At 35.2% G+C, this 27,878-nt stretch overlaps 1 protein-coding gene across 3 annotated transcripts in view; it reads left to right on the forward strand.

The window, feature by feature from the left end:
• FBF1 (Fas binding factor 1) overlaps positions 1 to 27,878 on the forward strand; it is a 1,798,645-nt gene that overhangs the window by 455,084 nt on the left and 1,315,683 nt on the right. For all 3 annotated transcript variants that reach the window (XM_044090504.1, XM_044090506.1, XM_044090505.1), the window contains exons 13-14: positions 4,995 to 5,097; positions 24,643 to 25,110. In XM_044090504.1, the coding sequence (XP_043946439.1) occupies positions 4,995 to 5,097; positions 24,643 to 25,110 (571 nt within the window). The remainder of the gene's footprint in view (positions 1 to 4,994; positions 5,098 to 24,642; positions 25,111 to 27,878) is intronic.

Raw genomic sequence — 27,878 nt, forward strand, 5'->3', positions numbered from 1 at the left:
ATGATGTTCGTATTATAAATATATTTACGTGGATAAGCAATACATTATTAATACACAGGTATTTAGGATTTCAAGTTGGTTTAATTGTGAGACCTCAGGAGTGGTTTATGTTGGTTTATGTCCATCATGTCCTGGGTTTTACATTGGTAAGACAGAGTGCAAGTTTAAGGATAGAGTCTATGAACATCTATACAATATAAGAAAGACTAAGGCCCTGTCTAAACACATCCAAGAAAACCCAGGACATGAATTCAGGTTCACTATAATTGAAAAAGTAACCCCTAATGTGAGAGGTGGACATTGGTTTCTCTTTTGGAGAAGAGAGAACTTTACTGGCAGCTCTGACTAAATGCCAGTAGTCAATCGGGTTTAAATGACCAGACTTGGATAACTTGTCTCCTGAAATTAAAAACACTTTCTAGGTAATTTAAACTTTAGAATCAAGTTTTATTTTATTTATATAATGTACTTATTTGATGTTATTTTTTAATATGTTATTTAAATGTTTTAATAGAGTATGGTATTTTTAAAGTCTTTTTAACTAAATGGGTAGTGGGTTATTTACATTTGCCTGTCTTGGATGGAGGCTCTGTTACCACATGACGTGTTTGGTGAATTAAATCTTCTATAAAATCCTTTACCAATGTGTTTTTTGTTATCTGAAGTTGTTTTATTGTTTAAAAAGAAAGCACTTATCTATGGTTGTGTTATTAAAATGTTCAGTACAGTCCTTTCTGAATCTAATGTCTTTAGTAGAGTTTATGGTCTTGTTAAGGATACATTTCCAAATGTTTTGGCTGTTCCTCTTCTGTTACTAGCTTTACACGATGCCTATAAAACTTAAAGTAACACCCCTTTAGCTAGTGAACCAATTCCTGAAAATGATATGAGGACATAAGGTGTAATCTGATTTTGCAGCTATCTCCTTTATCAGCAGACTCAGATGCAGTTTCTCCAGTTGCCAACTCTTACAAGAGGAGGAACTTGGCTTCTTCTAAACCTACATTGTTGGATAAAATTTACAAGTAGTTAGAATTTCAGGGAAAAAAGTTGTCTCAGTCTCATAATTTAGTATTTAGAATTTTAAAAATATCAGGGCTTTATGAAGAAATTTAATTTGCAGTGTATTTACAGTTTAGATTACTTTTCTACATGTTTTCCAGTTGAACAAAAAGTATTCTATGAATGAGATTGTTTCTAATGTGACACAGGTGTTGAAATGTCATTTGAGGAGTGTCTTGGAAAGTGTGGATGCAATTTCTAGAAATGCAGCTGTTTCTGTTATATTGCGAAGGTATGCTTGGTTAAATAGCCAGAACTTTTTCTGAGGATTTAAAAAATAAGATTTTGACTGGTCCTTTAAGTTATGAATTTGTGTTTGGTCCTGCTGCCACACAGATTTTCAAACAGTGGGATGACAGAGATAAATTGATGCATGGGATATCTATAATATTTCATATTCCCAGGTTTTTCCCTAACAAGGCATCCAACTTCATGGGGAAAATCCCAGCCTAACACGAGTGAGGGTATCAAAAGGAGATGGGCGGAGGATAATGCTTCCAAACTAAATAAAATGGGTTCTTTTCCCCAAAACAAGATCTTTCTTCTGTTAAAAATGACTGTAGTAAGACTCAGGGCATCCTGTCCCTTCCTTCTGCCCCTCCCCTCCTCTCCTTCCTCTTCCCTCAGGCTTTCACTCAACTCAGCAGAGTAGCCCCAAAATAGTCTCAAGACAAATGGGTGCTGAGAATAATTATTTGAGGGCACTCTTGGCAATGGGCAGAAAATTCTCCTCCATTCAGGAGAATACCCCACACCTGCCAGACCAGACACACCTGTGTCTAGTACTCCTTCATAAGTTGCAAGCAGGAGTTATAGAACTAGTTCCTGCATCTCAAAAAGGAAAAAGGATTTTACACCAGAATATTTTGGTACTCAAAAAGGAGCTATTTTGGAGACCAGTGTTAGATTTGTCTGGTGAAAGTATCCAAATTCAAAATGCTCACCCTGCAGACAGTTCTTCCCCTTCTTCCAGACCACTTTTCATGGTGACTTTAGATCTGAAGGATGCTTATCATCACATTCCAATTGTTCCCTACTTTATATTGAACCTGCAAAAATCCTGTGTCACACCTTCACAAAGAATAGTCTTCCTGGCATGTATGATGGACACAGAAAATGTATGGCTTTTTTATCAAAAGACAAATTCAGAATATTTTCAGGGATTTACGTATTTATGAAAGTGTGTCTGCAAGATAGTTTCAGAAAATTCTAGGTGTCATGGCATTAGTGATCCTCTTGATATCACTGGCCCGACTCCGTATAAGAAATATTCAGTGGTACTTAAAAAAAAAATTTGGATCCGGTACCTCTGTCCTTTAGAGTTCCAGATACCAATGGGGGAATTTTTGAAATGAGAATTACAGTGATAGAGGAATCAGATGTCTCTCAATTCAGGCCTACTCTTTTCCGTCCAGACCCCAGTTCAGTCAATGCAGACAAACTTACCAGATTTTGCATGGAGAGCAGTATCCATGGGAATTCAAGTGCAGTGAGAATGGGGTTCTTCTGCTGCAGCAAAGCAAATAAATGACAAAGAAATGTTAGCAGTGATTCATACCTTAAAAGTTCTTCAGTTATGGACTCAAAGTCCCCTTTTATTAGTCACATGCAACAATACAGTCATGTGGTACCTGAACAAGCAAGGGGGTACAGTTTCATACCCTCTTTTTTTTGTCAGTAATGATCTGCAAGCTAGCCTTACAACATTCTCTGATACTTGAGGCCTCATAAATCCTGTCAGAGCAATACATAGTGGCAGACAGATATAGCAGATCATGGATGGACCCTCACAAGTGGAAACTCGGGACAGAGGTCAGCCAGGATTTGGTCTAGATATGGCAAACAACTCAAATAGTTCTGCTGACTGCCTTTAAAAACAGACAGTTGAAAACAATTCTGTTAGAGACATTCTTTCAGTCATGCTTGGTAGACTGTTGCATTCTCATTCTCTTGGATGGGAATGTTCCTTTTTGCATTCCACCCATTCCACTGATACCCAAGGTATGTCTGAAGATTCAGGAAGATTTATCCAGGATAATTGAGATGACCCACTTTTGGTAAAGGCAAAGTTGGTTTTCTATTTTAATTGCATTGGTCAAGAGCAATCACCACAGAATTCCTCGCATTCTGGATCTGCTCACAAAGGGTTTGGGGTGGCTTGTGCCCACCAGTGTAGAGCAATTGCAGTTACTGCTGACAACCTGGATGATTCTGTCATGATACCTTTTAGGCACTTGTTCTGCGAGGATGTGCAGCAGGTATTGAAGGAGGCAAGAAAATCTGCAGTCAAAAAATATTATATTTACAAGTGGAAGAGGTTAATTGTGTCTTCCCCTCTGGTTTTGAAATATTTATGAGAGCTACTCAACAATGTCTTATCTTGTGCATCTATATAGGTGCATCATGCAGCTGTCCCAGCTTGTCTGCACATTGATCCCCCTCTTTCATCTCTTTTCATGGTCAAACAGTTTAAGAAGGGAGAAGTGAGACACCCTCCCCCCCAAAAAAAACAAACTCCTCTTTGGGATCACAAATTTGTTCTTAAGAAATTGATCTTATATCCTTTTGAACTTGGCTTTCAGGCTGAGACATCTGCAAGACAAGTCTCTGAGCTGCAGCTCTCATGGTGGGCCAGCCTTCTATGATTTTCCACAAGAGTAAGTTTGTTTTACACACTAACTTTCTTTCATGCTGAAAGCTGTTTCTGAATTTGCCCCGAGCCACACCACCAATCTCCCAGTTTTCCTTCTGGACCCTAAATGCAAGGGAGAGACGATTCTACATACTTTGAATGTGCGCAGGTGGCTCAGCTACTTCCTTGATGGAACTAAGCCCTTCAAGAAAGCTGAACAACTGTTAATTTCCTATTCTGGGACTAAGGAGGGTCAACCTATCTCTAAGCAATTGATTACTCATTGAGTGTCCTCTGCTGTTGTTTTTCCCACTATGGGAAATTTATTCCAGACAAGGTTAAGGCACATTTCACCAAAACCATATTCTCTTCAATGGCATATCTGAAAGTAGTGGACTCTAGAAGCATTCTAGAGACAGCAACCTGGCCCTCTGTTCATACCTTTATAAAGCACTACAAACTAGATTCTTTATGTTCCAGAGCAGGGCTTGTGAGGGCCATTCGTCATGGGATCCTGGACCATTATCCTTCTTCCACCCATGTAGGATAAGCTTTGGGAATCAAGCCATATCAGAGTGAATGATGGACATAATGCAGTTGCGTTAAATCCTATTTAGCTGTAACAGTAGATGTTTAAATTTCACACTGTCTAAGGGGCTGTCACCATCCACCATCCTTCTTATTTTATATATAGTTTAATGGCATTCAGCCTTGTTGTGTTGTTGTTTGGCTAAGGTTATTTGTGTTGGTGTTTTTTGGCTGCAGATGACTTGGTTTCACATAATTATTGCTTCTGGTCCTTCTTGGGTCTTCCTACTTAGCACTAAAAGCCTGAACACCTGGCTTTCTGTGACAGGAGTTAGGCTTCCCTTGATGGGAGGAGCTTAGCAAACCCCCTATCACCACAGAGAGTCAAAGGAGTGCTTTCTGGGCTCTGGAAAGCGGCCAGTGTGGTTCTATGCAGGCATAGAACTCATATGCCACTGAGGTAGTGTGAAATTCAAACATACTGTTACAGGTGAGAAGGACCTGTGCAACTCTACTTTCTTGTGGAAGTATTTCTGGAGAAAGTAACAGCTCTGATTAGCTATGAGTTACTTAACTTGAAATGAGCAAAATAAAATCTACAAAACTAAAATATTTGCTCGAAAGTGTTTTATTTTGTACTGTATTCTTTGTTAAAGTGCTAATGGTATAGTACATCTGAAATATAAAATAATTTTTGTCTATACAGTACATTTCAGAAATCTTCCGTAATTCATTGGTGAGTTGTCACAAAGACTTTTTGGCTGTTTTGCAGATAAAAGTGATTTTGTAGCTGAGGATGATTTTGCCTATGGTGCCTACCAGCCCACTATGACTTCTACTCCTGAAGGGCGGCAGTCCCGAAGACAGTCTGTCAGGTACATTATAGATACTATTTTGTAGGAAACATCTGAAGTACCCAGAATACTAAATGTGACTACAGGGTACAGAGAACTAGAAGGAACATTTTAAAAAGGTATGCTTGATTCTGACTAGTTCGTTTGAATAAAAGTATGGTAGTAACTGTTCAATGTAATTGGAGGGCAAACATCCACATGGCAAATATGAAAAAGAGTTAGTACAAGGGGCTCAATTCACAACTTTCAGTATAGAATAATAAAAGAGCAGGAAGAGAGAATGTTATTAAAGGATAAGCAAAGAACCTCTTTGCAGGTGTAATATGGTTTAGTTTACCTTAAAGAGAACAACTATGCCTGTGGTAAACAGTCACATTATAGGACAATCTGCTTTGTGAACTTGGCAGAAATATGTTATAATATATCTCAAAAAAAAAGAAGAAAGAATCACCATTATCATTTGCTAGAAAGCAGGTTTGTTATATATTTTTATTACTTAAAAAAGTCAACCAAACTGACAGAATTACTGTATGGCTTACTCTTGCATGAATGTTGTTGTGTCTTTCAGCTTTTCCAAGTTAGGGGTCGCCACAGCGGAACTCCGGTCCGCTAATTATTGGCAGTAGATTTTTACGTGCCGAGTTGCCAGTCCTGACGCACATCCTTCAACGAAGGTACACGCATTCACGCATGTCTCCACACAGAAGACGCTCTAGCTGTGAATCAAACAGGACAACGTCTTACTGTGAGGTGACAACATACAAAACTAAAAGACTCAGAAATACACATACAGATTTTATAAAGTAAATCTTAATATGAAAAGCATGGCTTTCAGTTTTGACTGTAGTTCTCCAAGCTACAAGAAAAAAATCAAAATGTCATGTAGAAATTCATTTGTATGTAGCAGATGAGAGCAAAAATAGATTATGCTTTCACAAAAAACACAATGATAGCTGCCTATTATGCTAAATGAGACCGCGCCAGACTTTGAAATTGTTTCCTGTTGATTTAATTTTACTTATTGCATAGTCTTTATTTTGTTGTCCAAGAAAATTGGTTTAGACCTATCAGAATGCCATATTAAATTTGGGTCAGAATGGAATGTAGTTCTCTCAGATTAGTAAAACAGTTTTGCAATGACTGGTTTTGGAAAAATGTACAGCTGGCTACATCATGGCTTTGTCCAGTGGTGTTTCTTGTTTGGATTGCTGAACTTGCCCTGGAGTACAGCATCCTTGGAGCTTACTATAATAAGTCAGCTACAAACCTTCCTGCTTGGGGACAAACAAAATCTTTATTTTGTGAATTAACCAATAGTTATAACAAACTTGTTTTTTTTTTTTTTAATTTGAACTGACTTTTATTCAAACAGGTTTAATTAATTTCTCTAGCAGCCTTCTTTTAGTAGTTATTCAGATGGAGCAGCTTAGGAAGTAGTGCCTACTCCGTTTTATTTTCTTATTTTCATTTTTCATTTTCCTGCTGAAGAACTTACAGATAAGGGAAGGAATATTAAACAAAGAAGAGAAACAATGCATGGCATGGCATGGGAGGACTACACTAAATGTTGTAATGTAGGCAATTCTATTAAGCACAGGTAGGTGGTCATTCTGAAGTGGGGCGGGGCCAGTTGGTCACATCATGCATAGACGTGGTAATGCATTGCAGATAACCATTGTATGCCTACTCCATGGGCACAATTGGCATGCCTGAGGAGTTTCAGATCTAAAGATGCAGATCAATGGTGTAGCTTACAGCATGCTGACCGCTCACCCCCAGGAAATGAATGAGTAGTACAACTGTCACCAAGAATAACAAATGGGTGACTGAAGTGATGCTGGGAATGCTGTTTGCTCAGAGGAGGACCAGAAAAAAATGTGTTAATATAGAATGACATTAGTTAGTTGAGTTGCATAAACCATTAACTGTGTGAGTGACTTTCTAGAGCTAGTGGTATGCTGTTATTAATGACCATGTATAATTCATCAGAGAATATTCTAACATGTATTAAAGAAATAAATCCTGATGGAGCTCAATTCTTAAAATTTATTCAAAAATGAAAAAAAGGCTATTTCTGTGTACAGAAATACAGTAGTGATATTAATTTTACTAAAATGTAAATGTATCACCATTGATCTGACAAGAATGATTAACGCCACCACGGGTGAACATAGAAACAAGTAAATTACTGTGAGTTCAGGACAGCAGACATAAATGCCTTCTTCAACTATGTTAACAGTTACATAAAGTCTGCATCATCTAAGGAATCTGTTACCACTTGAGGATCATCTTAATTTTAGTCCAATCTCTGTGGTAGAAGAGTTTATTAAATTCTCTACTTATCTGACTCTGGCTGGTTGAATGAACAACTATCACAGTAACAGATTATAAGGAATTATTTGTGACTAAGTAATTAAATCAGAGTATTGAATAAGTCGTTGTAGAAAAAAAAACACACAAATCGACAATCTGTTCTGCACTGGATCTGTAACAGTAAAACCTGTAACATAAATCTCTCTGGATGCCTTATGGATAGTATTACTGACCGTCTTCCAACCTACCTGTTTGAGACAATGCCTCTGTCCCAGTAGAATGGAAGCATATATTACCAAGTCTGCAACCTAAAAAACTTAAACCTTCATCTCCACCATTTATCTCTGCAACTGGAATTCATTAAAAACACTATCACTAGATGATGCTGTAACTTGCTTTAATAATACATCCCTAAACATCCTAAAAACAATGGTACTAGTTAGAACTGAAAGAGTAAAATCAACACCAGCTTATTGGCTAACAAAAGGTATCATGCAGTTACTAAAAACAGAGACAATGCTTGGAAGCAGTGGTATGCAAACAAAATCCGAAAATCTCCACAAAACTTTAGACAGCTTAGAAATCTTTCAAAAACATTTCAAAATAAGATAAACAGTCTTCCTACTCTAGCATCCAACAGAAACACCAAACAATCCCAAAATATTCTGTTTTTCCATTAAAATAAAACAAAAAACACCCCACTTCTCCAGTCCATCAGTCCACTACTTCAACCCCAAAGGCTAATTAGCAACAAAATACGAGTATAGCAACACAATTCAACACTTAAAGCATAAACTTGCTTCATTGCCACAGATCCTCCATGTAACAACACTGATAGTTTTTCTTTTAAAACTTTCCAAACTTGTACCATAAGAAGACTGCTCAGCAAGCTAAAACTATCTAGCTGATAAATTACCTGCAGAATACTTAAATCTAGCTGCAGACACTCTTTCCTACCCTGTCTCTATACTTATTAATTGCTCAGTTACAGAAAATTACGTGCCAGCCGTATGTAAAATATCCTTCATCATTCCCTAAATCTGTAACAATCGTATCCTATCTAAAATACTAGAAAAATGTATCCATACTCAACTCATTAATCATCTCACCAGCAGCAACCTTCTAACAAATACTCAACACTGTTTTTATCCAAATCACAGTACTACAGCCACCCTCCTTAGTTTTACCAATACTAACAACCAAAATAGAAACCAAGGTAAGCTGGTCCCTTCCCTCTTCATAGACCTATTTAAAGCATTCAGTATCATCTCTCATCAAAAACACTTCACTGAACTATCCTTCCTCAGACTTAGTCTTTCATCACTATTATGGTTCTGTAGTTATTTAAATGGCCAGCAATAAGCAGTTAAATTGCAGCAGGACATTCCCTTACTCTTACCAGTCACTGTGGGGGTAACCATAAAGCTTAGTTCTGGGACTACTTCTGTTTAACATTTTTACATATGAACTACACATGGCAACTAACCTCATCTCAACTGTGCAATACACACAAGATTCTACATTCAACTGCTTTGCACAAACCCTTCCAAAACTTCAAGAGATAACACAACTCTGTTTCGCTACTGTTGAATTCTGGTTAATAACTCTTGTGTACTACTGAATTGTAACAAAATTAAATTAATGCTTTTTACTCCCAAGAAGTATACTTAATGTCCTCCTTTCATATCTATGTATCCAACAACACTAAAGTTTGGCATCTATCTCAAGTTAAATAAAGCATGAAGCTAGGGTCCCTCTATAGGATTAAACCATACTTTATCAACTTTACAAGACAATCAATAGCCAGAATTTATCTGCTTTTAATTCTGCTATATGCCTCTCCAATTTTTTATTAACTTGAGTAAAAAAGAGACATCAAAACTAAAAACTTGCTGCAACAAAATAGCTAAATTTGCAAAAAAACTACAAGAATTAAACTGTTTAGAAGTACCCTATTATGTAACATTTTACCAAGTAATCACTGCCCAAAAATGTATCTACATGTTAAAACATGTCCTGCTCTCCAAAGTACTCTGCATTTCTACTCTAGCAGCAGAGACCTATGATCATCTGACAAATCCATTTTGCTAGTTACCAAATCAGTGACTAGTGCTGGTGACTCTTTCTACTCTAGTTACATCCCCAAATTTTGGAATTCTATCCCTCATCCTATCAAAACAACTGATAAACTAGCAACCTTCAAAACTCAACTTAGCACCTAAATAAAAACTGACTGTGCTCTTGTTCCAAACCTGACTGAGCCCCATTTATAATCACATGACTCAATCACTAATAAATGTTAAGTTCAGTAGTTTCTAAAAATATTTTTCATAGATTCATAGGTTGGTACTAGGCTATCGGCCCTAGGGCCTATACAAGCTTATCCATAACAATTCCCCAGGCTATTTCTTCTCACACTATTTACTTCCCTGGACCCCTGTCTGGCAGGACGACTGACATGATCCCCGGGATGAATTTCCTTTCTCCCATCCAGTTGTCAGGGTTCCTTTTGAAGAGGGCCAAAGAGGTGCTCTGCTTGACATGTATGGGCAGTCTGTTCCAGAGTCTGGGGAGTCTATGGGTCAGGAACCTATCCCTCTAACATGCTTTGTTTATTGTGATGACAGGGTTTAGATCCCTGGAGCATGTGGCTCTGAGGGATTGGGATTTCTGTAAGTGTAGCATGTCCAGTAGCTCTGGGTTTGACATGGCCTTGTATGTTAAGCAGAGATCACCTCTGAGTAGACAGTATGTGACAGAGTATAGCTGGATTTTTTTAAGGCGGTCAGCGTAAGGCATCTGCTTTAGGCCTGTGATTTTTTTAGTGAGGTATTTCTGTGGCCTTTCCAGTTGTTGCAGATGTCTTGAGAGGTACATACCAAACGGGGTGTTGTATTCTATAATGGGTCTAATGAGGGATGAATACAGTGGGACAATGACCTCCTTTTTTCTGGATGAAAAGCCCTTAGTGATGAGGTGTGCCACATAGAAGGATTTCCTGACTGTTATGGTGATGTGGTTATCAAAGGTGAGACCACTGTCCACCTGTGTCCCTAAGTCTGTTATCACACTTTCAGTGTTTAGTGTACTGCCACCTATATGGTAATTCACGGGTACATGTTTTTTTCCCAAAGGGGATAAATATACATTTCTTGGCATTGAGCTTGAGCCCATGGCTCTGGCACCAAGCATCTGTTTCTGTAAGGCCCTTTTGTAGAGTATCCACATCATATGGGGATTCAGTAATGGCTCCCAGTTTGCAGTCATCTGTGAACTTTGTTAGCCAGAGTCCTTTAGTGTTAGCCTGTACTTCAGAGAAGTAGATGCCAAACAAGAGCGGTCCCAAGACTGAACCCTGAGGTACTCCACTTGTCTGGAGCTTGATTTGGAAGTCCTTTTCCTTTGAGATCCTCTGTTCCTCCTCCTCCTTCCTACCTTGCCCCTCTTTGCACCCTACCACTGTATCTCCCCCACTGCACTGTATTCACACAACACCTTCACACATTCTTTTTCACATGATACATTCACCCATACTTTACTTTCCAGCCTTTATTAAATTATTAGGCCCACTCTCTTATCTAAATCACAAACATCTTCTTAACTCTCACCTTTTATCCATACTTCATTTTTCCATAACACCCTCTACTTACCAACTCTTGACATCCTTAATCAACTTCTAACTCTTATAAATCATGTCTGCCTGTTATATTTCCTTTCTTCTTGGATGTTTTTATTCCAAGCCATTAAACTCATATAAAACAAATATGTCAGTATTATTTTATGTCAGTGTGAATTATTTCTACTGTACCTGAACATTCTATTTGTATCTGTGAATTATATATGATTTCATTGTTTTATGTTACTTTGCCATAAATTTACAAATAATGTTAAACTTTATGTAAACTTATGTGTCCCTTTTGTCCCTGGGCCTCCACTGGAAATGGGATCATATGCTATTGGCTGTTCAACAAAAACAAATAAATACATTTTATTAGAGAAAAAAAATTATGCTGTGGTTTCAGATAAGTTAAATATTTCTTACAGCTGAAAGCATTTATTTTTAAGGGATTTATTTTACTCAAGGTGAAATCACAAAGGATCTTTCTAATTATTTATATGTGAAGAAACTGATTATTCTGGCATTCTTTGGAATGCCAGAGGTCCACAAAAATTTAAATGACCCACCACTATGCCCCGTTGTATCCTCTGAAGGTTCAAAGATGGAACAATTAACAAAATATAGTAAGTCAAAATAGCAGGACTGAGCGAAAACAAGTGTAACACTTAAAGTTCAAAGTACTTTATTATCAATAATTAATAAGATAAGCGTTTTCGCTGTGTAGCTTCATTAGATCTTACATTCATTCTAAGATTCCACATCTTATATATATATATACACAGGTTTTAAACAATTAATCAATCAAGTAAGTTAATTAGTATGGTTATTTAAAGAAGCAGGCAGACATCAAAAGCCTAGCTTAATATATAAATCTAATAAGGATAAAATCATTTAAAAACAATCTCATATATGAGGTATACATAAAAAACGTATATATATAAAAGCTATATATAAAAAAGTTATATATAAAAATGTATATCAGTTAGTACATATATATTTATAATTTAAAATAGATATTAATATGAGAAAGTATGCTTAATGTCTAACATATAAGATTTCATATGTATGTATGTATAAATTAATATAGTGTCTTATAAAATAAACACAGTACATGTGGTAACCAAATCTATGACATAATGACATAGTAGTGATATAGAAGACAATTAGTTTGCAGAGAGATGGAATACCTATTTCTAGGGGGTTTATCTAATGTTTCTCGCTGTCTTAATTTCGGCTTGATAGAGGCCCTATCATTGAGGCCTAGTCCTTTATCTGATCTTAGTAGAATTATCCATTCGGTTTCCTTACTCTCTGTATATATCTTAATGTCACCCCCTCTAGAGTTGGGAGTAATTACTTCAAGTACCTTAAACAAAAATCTATGTGTGTCGTCATTTAATGCTACATGCTTGGCAAGAGCATTATGTAGTGTACCTTTCATATGTGATATACATGTTCCCTTATCCTATCCCTCAGTGGTCGATTTGTTTTACCAACATAGAAGGATGAACATAATTGACAAACAGCTAGGTATATCACATGAGAAGTCATGCAGTTAGCTTCAGCTCTTATATTAAAAACTTTCTGTTGATCAGGATGAAAAAATTCTGTCTTACTGTCTATGTAACAACAGAAATTACAGCGACCACAGCATCTTGTGCATCCATTCTGTATAGATTTCCAATCAAATTTAGGATGGCATAGCATCCTTTTTAAGTTGTGTTTATTCTTAAAAATAAACCTTGGTGTTTCTCCTACTATCTGTTTAATTTCTTCATCTATCTGCAATATACCCCAGTGTTTGTCTATGATCTGCTTAATCTCTATATGATCAGATGAAAAAAAGGTGGAGAATTTAGTGAAAGATTCACTCATATTTTGTTTCTCACTATAGCTAGCACTGTTGGATCCAAAGTATGGCATAGCTGAAGTAGAGCGTAGATTGTACACTTCGTCTATCTTAGAATGTATTTCTTTGACTTTATATCCTCTGTGTAATAGTCTAAATTTCAAATCATTTATCTCAGTGTGAAAACCCTCTTCCATAGGATTCAGTCTGGAAGCTCTAATAGCTTGTCCTTTCACAATATTTCTGAAGACAAAAGGATCTTAGAAGCAATGAATTAACATAACATGTTTCTGATGAACTCCAGTGTTGATTAAATTATTCTGTAGCCTCTCTATATATAAGTCTAGAAACTCAATTCTATCCTCTGAAAACTCCATAGTAAATTTAAGACATGGTATTAGATTATTCATGATTAGGTATGTGGATTCAAGTTGTTGGGATGTCCTTTTCCAGAGAATAAAGACATCATCCACAAAACGTCTGTAAAATATCACGTTTCTTAAAGAAATTTTGTAGAAATAGTGTATGTTCTTCCCAATGTGCAAGAAACATATTGGCGTAGCTGTTGGCACAGGATGTGCCCATGGCTACACCATCTTTCTGTCTATAGATGTTATCCTTGAACATAAAGATATTATTTTCTAAGACTAATTCCAGAAAGTGAACTATTAAGTCAATAAGTACATTTGTATAGTCACTATGATTTTTCAGGTACTGTAGTGTATAATTCAGGCCCAATTCATTGGGAATCACTGTAAACAGTGACTGTATGTCAAGTGTGACAAATAAATAGTCTTTAGTGATTGTTTTGTGTTGGATACAATCATAAAACTCTGTAAGGAATTGTTTAGTGTCTTTTAGTACTATTTTATTTTTATTTAGTACAGCCCTCAGATGTTTTTCTACAAATACTGATAAATGTTCTGTAACCCAACCTTGTCCAGAAACTATTGGTCTCATGGGTGGGTTCTTATTGTCCTTGTGTATTTTTGGCTGTCCTTGAATAACTGGTATAGTAGGTGTTAAAATATTAAGATAGTCAAATAATTCCTTTTCAATCAGTTTACTTTTGAAAATATCCTCTAGCGTATTCTTCACATATCTTATAGTTTCTATAACATCGTCTTTTGTTATTAAATCATAGAATTTATCCTGCATCAATTCTGTCATTGCTCCGATATAATTCTGCATATCCATAACAACAATACTGCCTCCTTTGTCAGCTGGTCTAATAACTATAGTAGGGTCTTCTTGTAATTGTTTTAGACTTACTCTTCCTTTATAAGTTAAATTGTCTCTCCTTTTACATCTTTTATGCTCTACTCTATCTGCATAGTATACATGTAACTCATCTTCAGTTAACTTCAAATATGCCTCAACGAGTGGGTGATTGGTTGGCACGAAATCACTTAGTCTCTTAAATGTAAATGCTTCTGTTGTAGAAGTATTACTAGTTTGGGTTTTATATAACAATTTTAGCATAACATTTCTGCAAAATATTTTCAAGTCAGTAACTGTGTCTGTTAGTTTACTGTGACTTCTTGGAATAAAGTTTAGACCCTTACTTAACAATTGAATATCTTCATAAGTTAGTGTCTTACTTGATATATTGTGCACTAACTCTTGTGCGTCCACATTTTCTTTAGAGTTTGGTTGAATGGAATGTCTCCTGAAAATTTCCTCTTCTGCCTCCCGCGACTCATAGACCTCGACCTCTGTGGGCCTTTGTCCATGTGTATCGGTAGAGGAAAAACCAACTCAGCATTTGTTTTATTGCTAGATTTATCTGTGGTTTTAACCTTTGGTCTCACCACAGCCTCAGAGTCTCGATTTATATGGGGTGTCTTATCTTTAACTATGTATACATTAGGATATAAATTAGTGTCTAAGTTCACACTGGGGTGTATGATATGTATAACATCTATCGAATCTTTACAGTGGGGCTTATCAGTTACATCGATTGCTACATTCTCTATACAAACATCATCATTTAATTATGTAATCTCATCAGCAGAAGATGTACTCTGAACATTTAAAGTCGACATGTTACTATTCCCAGCATTATTATTTGGAGCATTTAAAGTACACATATTCTTCTTAACTTCATTACTAATGTTGTCAGATAAGGTAAAATTCTCTACATTCCTTTTATTTACATATTGTGAACTATTCATAGCATTATCATTGTTCACCATTGCATTACGTTCATTCTGTCCATGCCCTGGTCTGGGCCACGTGAAGACATGGCTTTGTCTAAAATCATTAATGTCTCTTTTAGCTTTATTCCTTTTTTGTTGTAGTAGCTTCCTTTCAAACGCTAAAACACAGTCCAGTAAGTTCTCCAACAATGGTTGGACCAGAACATCAGCAAAGTCTCTATATAACATTTGTTGCTTCGCATTTATGCTTTCTATCAATTTACTTTCTTCTGGTATAAAAAAGTCTATTAATAGTCTAAGATAATTCCGACTCACCTCTATATTAAGTCTCTGCCATTTCGATAGCAATTCGGGGTAATCCTTGCCCTGGCTAGGCATCGTAAAAACCCTTAAACCTCTTGGAATAATGTTTTGATCGAGGCAAAACTGAAAATGTATTCTCTGTGTTTGCAGGCGTTTCAACTTCATGAAATCCTTTTCAATCCCCTCTAGTAGTATATGCAGCCTTTCCGAGTCAACTGCAACTTCATTCATGTCATCAGTGGCAGTCACATTCTCAAAGAAGCACGAAGCATTAGTAACTTCATTGAGGTATTGTTTAAATCTGCATTGCAATACCTCACTCCCACGGTCTTCACCTCTTGGTCGCATTACCTCACTCCCTCGGTCTTCACCTCTTGGGATGTAGTCCAATTCGATGTCAGTCATATTGCGTAAAACACTTGTCCCAGTTAGCAGCAAAGCAAGAAATATAATGTGTAAAACAAGTAATAGAGGCTGCTGCTATGCTGGTAGCCATTACAAGCAGTATAAATCGAAATTGTAGTAAGTCAAAATAGCAGGACTGAGTGAAAACAAGTGTAACACTTAAAGTTCAAAGTACTTTATTATCAATAATTAATAAGATAAGCGCTTTCACTGTGTAGCTTCATCAGATCTTACATTCATTCTAAGATTCCACATCTTATATATACACAGGTTTTAAACAATTAATCAATCAAGTAAGTTAATTAGTATGGTTATTTAAAGAAGCAGGCAGACATCAAAGGCCTAGCTTAATATATAAATCTAATAAGGATAAAATCATTTAAAAACAATCTCATATATGAGGTATACATAAAAAACGTATATATAAAAAGTTATATATAAAAAAGTTATATATAAAAATGTATATCAGTTAGTACATATATATTTATAATTTAAGATAGATATTAATATGAGAAAGTATGCTTAATGTCTAACATATAAGATTTCATATATATGTATGTATAAATTAATATAGTGTCTTATAAAATAAACACAGTACATGTGGTAACCAAATCTATGACATAATGACATAGTAGTGATATAGAAGACAATTAGTTTGCAGAGAGATGGAATACCTATTTCTAGGGGGTTTATCTAATGTTTCTACGCTGTCTTAATTTCGGCTTAAGCCTAATTGTCTTCTATATCACTACTATGTCATTATGTCATAGATTTGGTTACCACATGTAGTGTGTTTATTTTATAAGACACTATATTAATTTATACATACATATATATGAAATCTTATATGTTAGACATTAAGCATACTTTCTCGTATTAATATCTATTTTAAATTATAAATATATATGTACTAACTGATATACATTTTTATACATAACTTTTTTATATATAACTTTTCATATATACGTTTTTTATGTATACCTCATATATGAGATTGTTTTTAAATGATTTTACCCTTTTTAGATTTATATATTAAGCTAGGCCTTTGATGTCTGCCTGCTTCTTTAAATAACCATACTAATTAACTTACTTGATTGATTAATTGTTTAAAACCTGTGTATATATAAGATGTGGAATCTTAAAATGAATGTAAGATCTGATGAAGCTACACAGCGAAAGCGCTTATCTTATTAATTATTGATAATAAAGTACTTTGAACTTTAAGTGTTACACTTGTTTTCGCTCAGTCCTGCTATTTTGACTTACTACAATTTCGATTTATACTGCTTGTACGAGCGTTTATCAGCATAGCAGCAGCCTCTATTACTTGTTTTACACATTATATTTCTTGCTTTGCTGCTAACTGGGACAAGTGTTTTACGCAATATGACTGACATCGAATTGGACTACATCCCAAGAGGTGAAGACCGAGGGAGTGAGGTAATGCGACCAAGAGGTGAAGACCGTGGGAGTGAGGTATTGCAACGCAGATTTAAACAATACCTCAATGAAGTTACTAATGCTTCATGCTTCTTTGAGAATGTGACTGCCACTGATGACGTGAATGAAGTTGCAGTTGACTCGGAAAGGCTGCATATACTACTAGAGGGGATTGAAAAGGATTTCATGAAGTTGAAACGCCTGCAAACACAGAGAATACATTTTCAGTTTTGCCTCGATCAAAACATTATTCCAAGAGGTTTAAGGGTTTGTACGATGCCTAGCCAGGGCAAGGATTACCCCGAATTGCTAGCGAAATGGCAGAGACTTAATATAGAGGTGAGTCGGAATTATCTTAGACTATTAATAGACTTTTTTATACCAGAAGAAAGTAAATTGATAGAAAGCATAAATGCGAAGCAACCAATGTTATATAGAGACTTTGCTGATGTTCTGGTCCAACCATTATTGGAGAACTTACTGGACTGTGTTTTAGCGTTTGAAAGGAAGCTACTACAACAAAAAAGGAATAAAGCTAAAAGAGACATTAATGATTTTAGACAAAGTCATGTCTTCACGGCCAGACCAGGGCATGGACAGAATGAACGTAATGCAATGGTGAACAATGATAATGCTATGAATAGTTCACAATATGTAAATAAAAGGAATGTAGAGAATGTTACCTTATCTGACAACATTAGTAATGAAGTTAAGAAGAATATGTGTACTTTAAATGCTCCAAATAATAATGCTGGGAATAGTAACATGTCGACTTTAAATGTTCAGAGTACATCTTCTGCTGATGAGATTACAGAATTAAATGATAATGTTTGTATAGAGAATGTAGCAATCGATGTAACTGATAAACCCCCACTGTAAAGATTCGATAGATGTTATACATATCATACACCCCAGTGTGAACTTCGACACTAATTTATATCCTAATGTTCACATAGTTAAAGATAAGACACCCCATATAAATCGAGACTCTGAGGCTGTGGTGAGACCAAAGGTTAAAACCACAGATAAATCTAGCAATAAAACAAATGCTGAGTTGTTTTTTCCTCTACCGATACGCATGGACAAAGGCCCACAGAGGTCGAGGTCTATGAGTCGCGGGAGGCAGAAGAGGAAATTTTCAGGAGACATTCTATTCAACCAAACTCTAAAGAAAATGTGGATGCACAAGAGTTAGTGCACAATATATCAAGTAAGACACTAACTTATGAAGATATTCAATTGTTAAGTAAGGGTCTAAGTAAGGGTCTAAACTTTATTCCAAGAAGTCACAGTAAATTAACAGACACAGTTACTCACTTGAAAATATTTTGCAGAAATGTTATGCTAAAATTGTTATATAAAACCCAAACTAGTAATACTTCTACAACAGAAGCATTTACATTTAAGAGACTAAGTGATTTCGTGCCAACCAATCACCCACTCGTTGAGGCATATTTGAAGTTAACTGAAGATGAGTTACATGTATACTATGCAGATAGAGTAGAGCATAAAAGATGTAAAAGGAGAGACAATTTAACTTATAAAGAAAGAGTAAGTCTAAAACAATTACAAGAAGACCCTACTATAGTTATTAGACCAGCTGACAAAGGAGGCAGCATTGTTGTTATGGATATGCAGAATTATATCGGAGCAATGACAGAATTGATGCAGGATAAATTATATGATTTAATAACAAAAGACAATGTTATAGAAACTATAAGATATGTGAAGAATACGCTAGAGGATATTTTCAAAAGCAAACTGATTGATAAGGAATTATTTGACTATCTTAATATTTTAACACCTACTATACCAGTTATTCAAGGACAGCCAAAAATACACAAGGACAATAAGAGCCTACCCATGAGACCAATAGTTTCTGGACGAGGTTGGGTTACAGAACATTTATCAGTATTTGTAGAAAAACATCTGAGGGCTGTACTAAATAAAAATAAAATAGTACTAAAAGACACTAAACAATTCCTTACAGAATTTTATGATTGTATCCAACACAAAACAATCACTAAAGACTATTTATTTGTCACACTTGACATACAGTCACTGTTTACAGTGATTCCCAATGAATTGGGCCTGAATTATACACTACAGTACCTGAAAAATCATAGTGACTATACAAATGTATTTATTGACTTAATAGTTCACTTTCTGGAATTAGTCTTAGAAAATAATATCTTTATGTTCAAGGATAACATCTATAGACAGAAAGATGGCATAGCCATGGGCACATCCTGTGCCAACAGCTACGCCAATATGTTTCTTGCACATTGGGAAGAACATACACTATTTCTACAAAATTTCTTTAAGAAACATGTGATATTTTACAGACGTTTTGTGGATGATGTCTTTATTCTCTGGAAAAGGACATCCCAACAACTTGAATCCACATACCTAATCATGAATAATCTAATACCATGTCTTAAATTTACTATGGAGTTTTCAGAGGATAGAATTGTGTTTCTAGACTTATATATAGAGAGGCTACAGAATAATTTAATCAACACTGGAGTTCATCGTAAAACATGTTATGTTAATTCATTGCTTCTAAGATCCTTTTGTCTTCAGAAATATTGTGAAAGGACAAGCTATTAGAGCTTCCAGACTGAATCCTATGGAAGAGGGTTTTCACACTGAGATAAATGATTTGAAATTTAGACTATTACACAGAGGATATAAAGTCAAAGAAATACATTCTAAGATAGACGAAGTGTACAATCTACGCTCTACTTCAGCTATGCCATACTTTGGATCCAACAGTGCTAGCTATAGTGAGAAACAAAATATGAGTGAATCTTTCACTAAATTCTCCACCTTTTTTTCATCTGATCATATAGAGATTAAGCAGATCATAGACAAACACTGGGGTATATTGCAGATAAATGAAGAAATTAAACAGACAGTAGGAGAAACACCGAGGTTTATTTTTAAGAATAAACACAACTTAAAAAGGATGCTATGCCATCCTAAATTTGATAGGAAATCTATACAGAATGGATGCACAAGACGCTGTGGTCGCTGTAATTTCTGTTGTTACATAGACAGAATTTCTTCATCCTGATCAACAGAAAGTTTTTAATATAAGAGCTGAAGCTAACTGCATGACTTCTCATGTGATATACCTAGATGTTTGTCAATTATGTTCATCCTTCTATGTTCGTAAAACAAATCGACCACTGAGGGATAGGATAAGGGAACATGTATATCACATAAGGAAAGGTACACTACATAATGCTCTTGCCAAGCATGTAGCATTAAATGACGACACACATAGATTTTTGTTTAAGGTACTTGAAGTAATTACTCCCAACTCTAGAGGGGGTGACATTAAGATATATACAGAGAGTAAGGAAACCGAATGGATAATTCTACCAAGATCAGATAAAGGACTAGGCCTCAATGATAGGGCCTCTATCAAGCCGAAATTAAGACAGCGTAGAAACATTAGATAAACCCCCTAGAAATAGGTATTCCATCTCTCTGCAAACTAATTGTCTTCTATATCACTACTATGTCATTATGTCATAGATTTGGTTACCACATGTACTGTGTTTATTTTATAAGACACTATATTAATTTATACATACATACATATGAAATCTTATATGTTAGACATTAAGCATACTTTCTCATATTAATATCTATTTTAAATTATAAATATATATGTACTAACTGATATACATTTTTATATATAACTTTTTATATATACGTTTTTTATGTATACCTCACATATGAGATTGTTTTTAAATGATTTTATCCTTATTAGATTTATATATTAAGCTAGGCCTTTGATGTCTGCCTGCTTCTTTAAATAACCATACTAATTAACTTACTTGATTGATTAATTGTTTAAAACCTGTGTATATATAAGATGTGGAATCTTAGAATGAATGTAAGATCTGATGAAGCTACACAGCGAAAGCGCTTATCTTATTAATTATTGATAATAAAGTACTTTGAACTTTAAGTGTTACACTTGTTTTCGCTCAGTCCTGCTATTTTGACTTACTACAATTTCGATTTATACTGCTTGTACGAGCGTTTACCAGCATAGCAGCAGCCTCTATTACTAATTAACAAAATATGTTGACATAAAAATTTTTAAAAGGTTTTTGAAAACAAAACTCATATTTTACGAGTCATGTAATTTTATGGCAATAATTAAGAATACAATATTTAATACTGAATATATTTTTGTTACCTTAAGCATGATAGAGCTTTTTACTTTGATGCTACATAAACTTGGCCTTGAATGGTTTAATGAAGCCATTGGCATTGGCAATTCTTCATCTAATTTTGACCGTAGCATGTGTGGAATTAGTTCTAAAGATATTTTGAATGAGTGCATTTTAGACAGAATAAGTGACTAAAAAATAGGTGCAGCATCTGCTCAATTGTATTCTAATATTGTGGTGTGGATATGCGAGTGTAAGTATATTTTAAATCAACATTTTTATAGAAAAATTAATTCACATTTACGTTTTTAGATGATATTTTTTGTTATGGACTGGTAGTGTATACTTTCATTTTTAAACTGTTTAAATTGTATAACTAATGTTTTAGGATTCATGTATATCTTTAATAAAATACAGTTAATTATCAGATTGTATAGGAATTATGTAAAATTAAATTTGAATCAACTATTTTTAGAAATTATGTATTACATTATAACCATACACAGAAAAATAAGTGTGATAAAAAGATTGATGGTTGGACTATTACAAATAGTTTTAAGTGAGAATAACTTTAATGAATAGATTCTGTTCCTAAAAAGGCTGTAATTCGACAGAGAATGCCCTATTGAATTCATTAATAATAATAGAGGAAGAAATGTATATGACTAGTCAACTATATTTAAACTGATTGTTAATTGGGGATTGATTGTGACACAGAACAGTTTAAAATTGGTTAGTACTAGTGACCAACATTTTACAAAAGCAGTGATATTACCATATTGTATAAATAACAGGCAATTGAAAGAAATATTGTTAAAAAATTGTAGGGTACTATAAGCATTTATTCACACCTACATAATAAATTGGGGAATGAAATTCATTTTTTGCTCAAAAATAATGTGAATATTTTTATGAAAATCTGAATAAAGCAGGGAAATGTGGAAACTGATAAAGAGCACAAATGCAAATATTATGGAAAACTTAATTATACCATGATTAGAGGAAGATGAAACTTAACTAATAGTTAAAATAGGAGGAGATGACATAAAAACAGTGAATTATAATCAATCTGCAGGGAAGTCTCCATGCACAGATGGTATTTTTTGTAGTAGCTTGGAAGTTAGGAGTGAAGAAAGTGCTAAAGATATGGAAGATTTTGTTTAATACTATTTTAAAAGAAGGGGAAGCACCTGCATCTTGGAAGAAAGCTGTAGTGGCTGTATTACCCAAATAGGGTAGTGACCTATCAGAACCAGCTTCATATAAACACATTTCAATTTTAAACCACGATTATAAAGTGTTTATATCTATATTAGCTAACAGAATGGCAAAGGCATTGCCAAAATTGATAGACATGGATCAGTGTGGCTTTGTGTAGGGGAGGCAAATGTCTGACAACGTCAATAGGGCAATTATGATCCAGGTGGAAGCAGGATGCAAGAAAATACTCTTTTGTTGGTGGGTCTTGATGTAGAGAAAGCAATTGACAAAGTAAGCCGGGCTTTTATGAGTAGGGCAATGGAAGCATTTGCTTTCCCTGATAAAATAACTAGGCTACTTAAGGGATATATGAAGGATGAGATGCAACAATTAAATGTTTGAGCTGGGGAACCAGGCAGAGGTGCTTTCTTTCCCCTTTATTTGCTTTATATTTAGAACCATTGGCAAAGAAAACAAGGTACTTAGAAATTCAAGAATATTATTGATGTGGTAATTCAGAAATGTTGGCTTTATTTTCACATGATATTGTTTTATACTTGATAAATCCAAAAAAGGGCATCTTGAAAGTGTCTCAAAATGTTCCACAACAACAAGTCTTTTCAGGATATAAATTTAATGAAAATAAAACAAAGGCTATAGCCATAAATTATGTAACCAAACAAAAATTGGTTTAGTAATATTTATTTTTATAGAGGATTGCTAAAATAACGTATGTAGGAGTATGGATGAAAATACTTTTGTCATGGCAGCTAAGGATATATGGGAATAGACTAAACAAAAGATAATTCAAAAACTTAGAAAATGGAAGCTCTTATTAATGTATATGGATAGTAAGATATAAGCAGTGACAATGTTTTTAGACTCTCTAGTTTTATATACAGATCAGGCATATTTTTATCAACCAGAGAAGAAGTTGTAGACAGTAATTAATAGAGTTGAAGAAGAGGATAAGAATTAAATAAGATACATTGATCTTTCCAACAAAGCAAGTTGGTTTAGGATTACATGTTTTGAAGGGGTATTTTAGATCTATGTAGTTAGGGCTTATATAACACAAAAAGAAGATTATAATTCAAAGTGGAAAGGAATGATAATGAAATGATGGGGGGGGTCAAGAAATAAGAGAGTCGGATTTTGGATGTAGATCTTTAAGGGGTATAATAACAACCATACAGAATGTTATATTCATGAAACTGCAGAAAGTATTCCAAGGACTAAGCCAACACATGAATGGAGAAAGGAGATTTTTCCAATAGTATGGAGGATTACAGAAAGTTTATACATGGAGGTCTGGAATTTTATGGAGAAAATGGCAAAGGAATCAAGGTGTTAGGAGCAAATAACTAGAGTGGGAAAGTTAATGGAGTGAGCTGAGGCCAAGAAGAGTTTGGATTACAATTCCAAGGATTGATATCAAAGTATAGACAAAGAGAAAGGGATATGGGATGCCTAAGTGATAGAGGTTTTAGTCAAATCTAGAATAGAAGCCCCTGGTAAAATGGATATGGCATATGAAGGTTTGGCATGATAACTATTAGAATCAATCAGAAGATGTCAGAAAAGATTGGGAAGAGAGACTAGAAAATCATTTTCCAAGGGAATAGTGGGTGGGCATATGCATGGCACCAAAGTATGCAATAAAGTTCAGAAGGATTAGGATTTTTGCTTGAAAGTATTTGTATATAGGTATTTGAATACCCTCAGCAGACCTCAAAGAGTTTTTCCATAGGTAAATGGCAAATGTTAGAGGTGTGATGGGGAAGAAAGAGGTAACCGGGAACATGTTTTTCCGGAGTGTACTGAGCTGGGAGTTTTTAAAAATAATTGTACAGAGTACTCTCTAGTAAGGAAAAATTAAACTAATTTTAATTTTGGTATGAAGAAATGTGCATTCCACAGTTTCAGACTGAGAGATTACACAGTTTAAGGTGAGCAATAACTCAAGTTTGTTCTCTCTTAATTGTTACAGTGACTATTCCTCAAAGCTCAAATATTGCAGTAAATATATTTAACCAAAACTATACTTTTCTGAACTTTTTTACTTACTGTTATTTTCTTATCTGATAGATTTTCTATGGAGGATGTCAGTGATCTTGTACCAGATCAGAAGTCGAAACCATCCACCCCTACAACACCTAGGTCAGCCCGTGCCAATAAAAGTGGAGCTGATTGGCTTGGTCTCAAAGGTGATGATTTGACAGAGTCTACAATTCATTTACCATCAAAAGAGAGTACAAAAATGTCAGGTACTCTACCTAATGATGTGCCATCAAGCCCTTCCCTTGCAAAGAAGCCACCCTTACCCAGCAGACCTTCCTCTGGGGTCAACTTAGAAGGAGAAGCAACAGTCAAGTCAAAACCTAACCAGTCAGGATCAACGACTGAAACTCCTGTAACCAGAGAGGAAGATGATTGGCTGGTAGGTGCACTAGCTCGAAAAAAAACCCAGGTTGCTGGAAAAGCAAATGAAAAGAAGACCAGTTCGGAAGATTTTCTTGATCTGGGGGATGAGGTGGACCTAGATGCATTTAAACGGTAAGGATGATGAGAACTTTTCTTTTACTGTACTTTCCATTTTTGGTTCTGCTTAATATCATAGCATCTTTTTTTCACTACTCCCAAAGCCACATAAGCTATGTTCTTCCCTGTATTTACTCTGTTGTTAATTGCTGCAGTATCAACTTGTAGATTATTTGTAGGATTATTGTATTTTTTCAGTAATATAGCCCTGTTTGTAACTGTGTGTACAAAGCTGTTTCAGTGGAGACATACTATGATTAAAGCACTACTGAGTGTTTGAAGTTGTCTGATATTCTTTGTCTTGTACAATCTGATTGTGTCCCTTCCAGGTTATTGGTTTATGCCTCTATGGGTTCAGACTAATTGCCACAGACAAGTTTTGTTTAGAAAGGCATTAGTACAAACTATGCAGTGTGAAAAAACTTAAAATGTCAACATTACAGGCTACAGTTTCTCCAGTGATTTACTCAGCCATCATGATGCATACTTGTGGTAGTCTGTGCTGTTTTTTTTTCTTTTTTTGTAATTTATATGAGTAATCACCTGCATATATAACTGGAAACACAGAAAACATATAATGTTCATAAAATAGGTAGTATCATGCAGTCTGTAATATTTGTGATTGGGGGAATACAGTAAAATTAAAAACTGTACACAGCTGCACATCGAATAATAGTATGATTAATAGATTCATTTCATCTGATAAATACACCTCACCTCAATTTTTGATTGCTTGAGCATTACTGCCCAGTACATTGTTTCCCTATATTCATTGTGTGCCACATGTTGCATCATGGGCTCAAACTTTATTACTTTCCAATGAGTCTGCAATATCAGCATTGTAGAGAAAGAATGAGACAGCCTATTTATTTATTTTTATGCTCTTTTTTTATCTGAATTTGAGCAGAGTTGGCAAGATATTTTTTAACAGTGAGTGAGCACAGGAGGACTTGCCCACTGCATGAAATGCTTGTTTTAGTTTCTTTATTGCAGTAATTGCACAAAGCTACCTGCCTTGCAAATACAAAGTTTAGCTGATTTATGTTTTCAAGTTAAAGGTTTTGTGTAGTTGTAGCCAAGTAGCTGTGCTTAGAGCATTTGGGTTTTAGTCACACATAATTGAGCAATGTTTAATACAAAGCACAATTTGAAAAGAGAAATTGGATGGCCAGACATTGTTTGTATAGGTGAATGGAACTGCGTTGCTCAGGATCTTGAAGATCAAAGCCAATATGCACAGGAAGACAATTCTTTTGGATCTTGACTCACAACGATACCAAATGTAAACTGCATATAGGCTTCTTGTTAAAAGCAGTGCACTGAAGACATCCTTGACAATAATTGATAACAGAGAGAAATACTAGTCTGATCTGTTGCCTGTTTTTCAACTCCACCCCCAAAGCACACTATCTTATTTTATGTTGTCATCTCCAGGCCATACATTGTTTGGGCGAGTAATCATTGACATTTACTTTCAGTAGAGATCAGTCAGTAGAATTAAGTGTCAAAATGCTGTCACCATCTTCATTGTCAGTTGCATGCCACATGGCAGAGCACTGCTGGCCATGTTAATCTGCATCATTTCTGTGTGAACTTTGAGTGAGGGGGTACACATAATTAGGTTGTAGATTAACAATGAACTAAAGCTTATCTAGGAAGTTAGGGCATAGGCAAATGGTGTGGAAGACAAGTAGTATTTTTTGTTTTGTAAGATTCTTTATTCATATGTATGAATGGCATTTTCTGTGGAGTAGTGATATTTGCAACCATCCACTTATGCTGTGCTGATGAGGTCAAAGAAGGATAAAATGTGCACGTCTACAGCTAGTGGGGTTTGGCTTTATTGGTCTGAATGTATCCATAAAGACTTAAAGTTAAAAGTCACGGGCATTCAGAAGCCATATAGTTGAAACACTTGATATATGTAAGGGGTCATTTGCATATATCCCATGGGCCTCTATTACAAGAAGTTTAAGGTATTACACAGTGAAAACTCTAGCTGGGCTAGGTTTTTCTTGACGTTTTTACTAATTGGTTTGTCTGTGTGACTTGTTTGATTTGTTATTATTCGGGATGTTTGGCAGATGCCTTAATGGTTATGGACATCAGTTGGGCTTAAAGACCCTGTATTTCTAAAGTGTAGCCAAACTATCCACTTATGCTGTGCTGACAAGATAAGAAGTTTAAATGTTTATTTAAAATGTCAAAATGTTTATGTCCACATCTAGTGGGGTGTGACTTTATTGGCCTGAATCTCTCCCTAAAGACTTAAAAAGAAAAAGTTAAAAGTCATGGATATTCACAAGCCATATAGCTGAAACACTTTCATTTGCATATATCCCATGGGCCTGTATAAAAGTAGGTTTAAGATATCACACAGTGAAAACTCTGACTGGGCTATATTTTGTTATCTTCTCAAAAGCTTCTAATAGAAGGATTTACAAAAGTAAATGTAAGAGATTAGTATTCTGGGCCTTTAGCAAGGATCTGGACCCCCTTTCTGCCCTTCTACTGGCTGTACTTGAATTTTTAGCTTCAATTTTTACTGAAGAGACTAACTTTTTTACTATTACAGTCCAGATGGCTGCCATTTCAAACTTCCAGCTAGGCAAAAATAACTCTAAACTTCTAAATTATGTAAAGCCCTTCTCAAAGTGGCCTTTTTACATAGACTTCCTTTAAAAGATCATACTCCTCCTTGGGATTTAACTGTTGTGCTTCAGGCCCTTATACAATCTCCCTTTAAACCTTCAGCCAAGTCAGATCTAAAATATTTGTCATGG

The sequence above is a fragment of the Protopterus annectens genome, chromosome 12.part0 (assembly GCF_019279795.1).
Source record: "Protopterus annectens isolate FY-2018-M chromosome 12.part0, PAN1.0, whole genome shotgun sequence".
Classification (NCBI taxonomy): domain Eukaryota; kingdom Metazoa; phylum Chordata; order Ceratodontiformes; family Protopteridae; genus Protopterus; species Protopterus annectens.